This window comes from Myotis brandtii, unplaced genomic scaffold (assembly GCF_000412655.1).
Source record: "Myotis brandtii unplaced genomic scaffold, ASM41265v1 scaffold209, whole genome shotgun sequence".
NCBI lineage: Eukaryota > Metazoa > Chordata > Mammalia > Chiroptera > Vespertilionidae > Myotis > Myotis brandtii.
This window is the reverse complement of record NW_005357806.1, coordinates 1,030,744-1,034,367: the sequence shown is the minus strand read 5'-3', so window position 1 is coordinate 1,034,367 and position 3,624 is coordinate 1,030,744. Positions and strand designations below refer to the sequence as shown.

The 3,624-nt window shown below is 41.4% G+C and overlaps 1 protein-coding gene across 1 annotated transcript in view; it reads right to left on the bottom strand.

Annotated features, from left to right (window-relative positions):
- LOC106725997 overlaps positions 1–3,624 on the bottom strand; it is a 30,124-nt gene that overhangs the window by 4,787 nt on the left and 21,713 nt on the right. The window contains 1 exon segment of the mRNA XM_014539239.1: positions 24–432. Within this exon segment, the coding sequence (XP_014394725.1) occupies positions 24–432 (409 nt within the window).

Here is a 3,624-nt window from a genome sequence, read left to right as displayed (position 1 = left end):
TCTCTCATAGAAAGCTGCTGGACTTTCATCAAGCTTCCGGAAGACCTCAGAGATTTTAGCCATGTTGGTGGGCTTCTTGGCTCCGGCCCTGACCCCTTGGAGGAAGGCCAGCCGATATCTTTCTAGCCCGGTTCTTCCATCTTCTGAGTTCGGGTTCCAATTGGGTTCCTCATCTGGGAAGGCCTTCCTCGCCCATCTGTCTGTATCTAATATTCCTGCCGGGGCCTGTGTCTGGAGCCACTTCTGAGCCTCTGTTACTACTCTCATGTGCTCCTCAGTGTTAAAGAACGTGAAAAGGAGCTGCTTGCAGTCCACCCAGGTGGGCTTCTGGGTCTGGAAGATCATTTCTAGGAGGTCTATCATGGCCTGAGGTTTTTCAGAATAAGCTGGGGTGTGATGTTTCCAATTCAAGATGTCACTGGTGGTAAAGGGCTGATAATAATAGACTGGCCAATGTGTTATGAAATATGGAATTTATGAAATTGGCGTGGAAGTGACAGTCAGACACTGTGAGGTTCAGAAAAGAGCCTTTAATGCAGCGCTGCTGGTTCAGGGGACTCTAAGATCCAGATCTTGAATAGCCTGGACAATGAGATTTTCTCTCTATATATTGAAGGGGTTAAAAAGAACAAAACAGGGCAGAGAAAGATTTATTGTGCTTAGCAGATATCTTGTAGAAAGCTTGCAGCCTTGAGCACAGCATAGCTCAGATAACCAGGAGACACCTGGCATGGAAGGAACCAAGGATGGACCAGACCTGTCTCCCACATTCTTTCACAAATGGAGTTAATTATCGGCTAGCAAGAGAGTGCAGTAGAAAACGGATTACTGGGACTAATTCAGATTGCTAGCCCCCCCGAAAATGTCTCATTTTCCCTATCAAATGCTCAACCACTGAGCCATGCCAACTGGGTGCACAGATTACATTTTTTTTTTCTTGTTCCTTTATGTCCTTTATTACCCATAAAATTTCTGCTATCAGAAAGGGGGAGGGAAGTGAGCCATCTCAATTTCTGACTGACCCTCCAGCTACCAGCAAATATAGCATTTTCTCTTCTCACCTGTATTCTTGTGGTCTTACTACCCTGGACAAAGTGTTTATTTTTGTATGTTAGCTATTAAGGTCATGAAAAAGCTTGAGTTGGAGTTATGCTCCTATAGAAGATATTGTAACATATTTAGGGGATCATCGAGAAAAATATTTGTGTTTCCAACTCTGAGTCAGACTTGAGATTAGGTACAGTCTCCCATCATGATGCCAGTGGGAATTATAACTTCAATAGAAGTATTCCAACATTCTTCATTCTCTATATTATTTGTATCTTAGATAATAGTTATAATAACTAAAACCAAAATATTTCTTTCTTGGGGATCCTGAAATCTGGGCATAACAAAAACCAACATGTTTTCCTGTCTTTGTGTTAAATGATTCTGGAATGAAGCAGTCTTTTCTGCTTTTGTGCTAAACAATACTAAGATCAAACAAAAATAACTTTGATACTCTCTCTAAGAAATACTTGCTCATAGAAAGCAAAATTATGAACCAACTAACGGCTTATTCATCAAGCTTACTGGTCAATAGTTACCTTACGACTGTCATCTGGATCTTCTAAACAACTAAAAACCAGTATGGGCACACTTTGTCTAATCCTACTCAATTCCCTGCTTTTTAAGGTCCATTATAAAATCACCTTGCCCTCGTCCTAAAACCCTAGAAATACTGTCTTTAGGTTTTTCTTATTGGGTATGTTTTCCCTCCACGTCCCGCGTAGTTCAGGGTTCAGGATCTGGAAGAGGAGCCACACACAAATGAAAGAAAAGAGACAAGAGACAAGAGAGAATTTGGAAATATTGGGGAGCCAGGCGGGCAAGTCCAACTCAAGGAGAAGGACTTCCACTGGTGCTAACGCCTCACCAAGCTTTTATTGATCTTGGGATAGCCTCTAGGTAGGGAATTTCCAGTAACACACAGACTAGGTCATCAGTCTATAATTTAGATAACATGCTGCTTCTGTAAACTGCTTTTTGCAAACTAGGTTCCTCATTCCAAACCTTGGGATGTAATCAATACCTTTGTGATCTTTGCCTATATAAATCTGGTGTTGGGTCCGGGGCGGGCACTATGAGATCTGGGAGAGTGAAATGCTCCCTCATAGTCCTGGATTTGCAATAAATGTGACTCTTTAATTCGACTTCCTGAGGCGTCCTTGTGTGATTCGCGGGGTACATTACAACAAATAGTTACCTTATGACTGTCATCTGGGTCTCCTAAACAACTAAAAGCCAGTATGGGCACACTTTGTCTAATCCTACTCAATTCCCTGCTTTTTAAGGTCCATTATAAAATCACCTTGCCCTCGTCCTAAAACCCTAGAAATACTGTCTTTAGGTTTTTCTTATTGGGTATGTTTTCCCTCCACGTCCCGCGTAGTTCAGGGTTCAGGATCTGGAAGAGGAGCCACACACAAATGAAAGAAAAGAGACAAGAGACAAGAGAGAATTTGGAAATATTGGGGAGCCAGGCGGGCAAGTCCAACTCAAGGAGAAGGACTTCCACTGGTGCTAACGCCTCACCAAGCTTTTATTGATCTTGGGATAGCCTCTAGGTAGGGAATTTCCAGTAACACACAGACTAGGTCATCAGTAGGCAATTTCCAGTAATAGGCAGACTATCTTATCAACAAGGATTTACATGAGTATCTAATCAATAAGGAATTAAATGAATTAAGGTGGGGAGGATTCTTCAGCTACCATTATCTAGATTAACTGGGTGGTGCACAGCTCCGACCTTTGCTAGGGCTTCAAAGGTCACCAGCTTTTGGGATCTCTATGCTTCTCAGCTAGTGAAGACAATAAGTGGTCTCCGACACGTGCAGGCTGCAGCCCATCAATGATTCTCTCTCATCATTGATGTTTCTTTCTCTCTCTCCCTCTCCTTTCCTCTCTGAAATCAATAAAAATATATCTTAAAAAAATAATAAAATATGCCAGAAAGACAAGTTCCTTAAGGCTGCTTCCCAGTGCTCTCAGCAATTAGGGGACACCTTCTCCATGGTCTTAATCACAAAGTATCCCAGATTTCCTAAGATGCAAATTCTGTAGCATTTCTTCATTTTCCTAAATCGCTAATAAAAAAGATAATGGTTTCAATTCAATACTCATTAAGTACCTGTTTAATCTAAGGCTTTATTTGCTGTGGTATTAGAAGACGTAGACACAGAAATGAATATAAAAAGGACTTGGTCCCTGTCCCTCAAGGAGCTTGCTGTCTTTTAGGAGACAGACATATAAGCAACTAAATAGAATACAAAATAAAAAATAATTCCAAAATGAGGGACATGAGTCACACACAAAAAGTTGGCCAGCAGTTGGGCACTGGATCAGTACCAGTAAGTACCTGTAAACACGAAGGCAGTAAGTGTAGGAGAACACCTGCCCCATTCTGAGAACAGTGAGCAGGTTGGTGTGGCTAAAGCACAGATATTCAATAAAAGACCTAGAGCTTTCTCAGGAATGAAGGTTAGAGAAACTGTTCAGATAGCCCAGGAAGACATTATCATTTTCTCAGGTTTTATATAATAACCTAGGTGTTTCAACTAATGTTATAATTATATACCTTCTTGG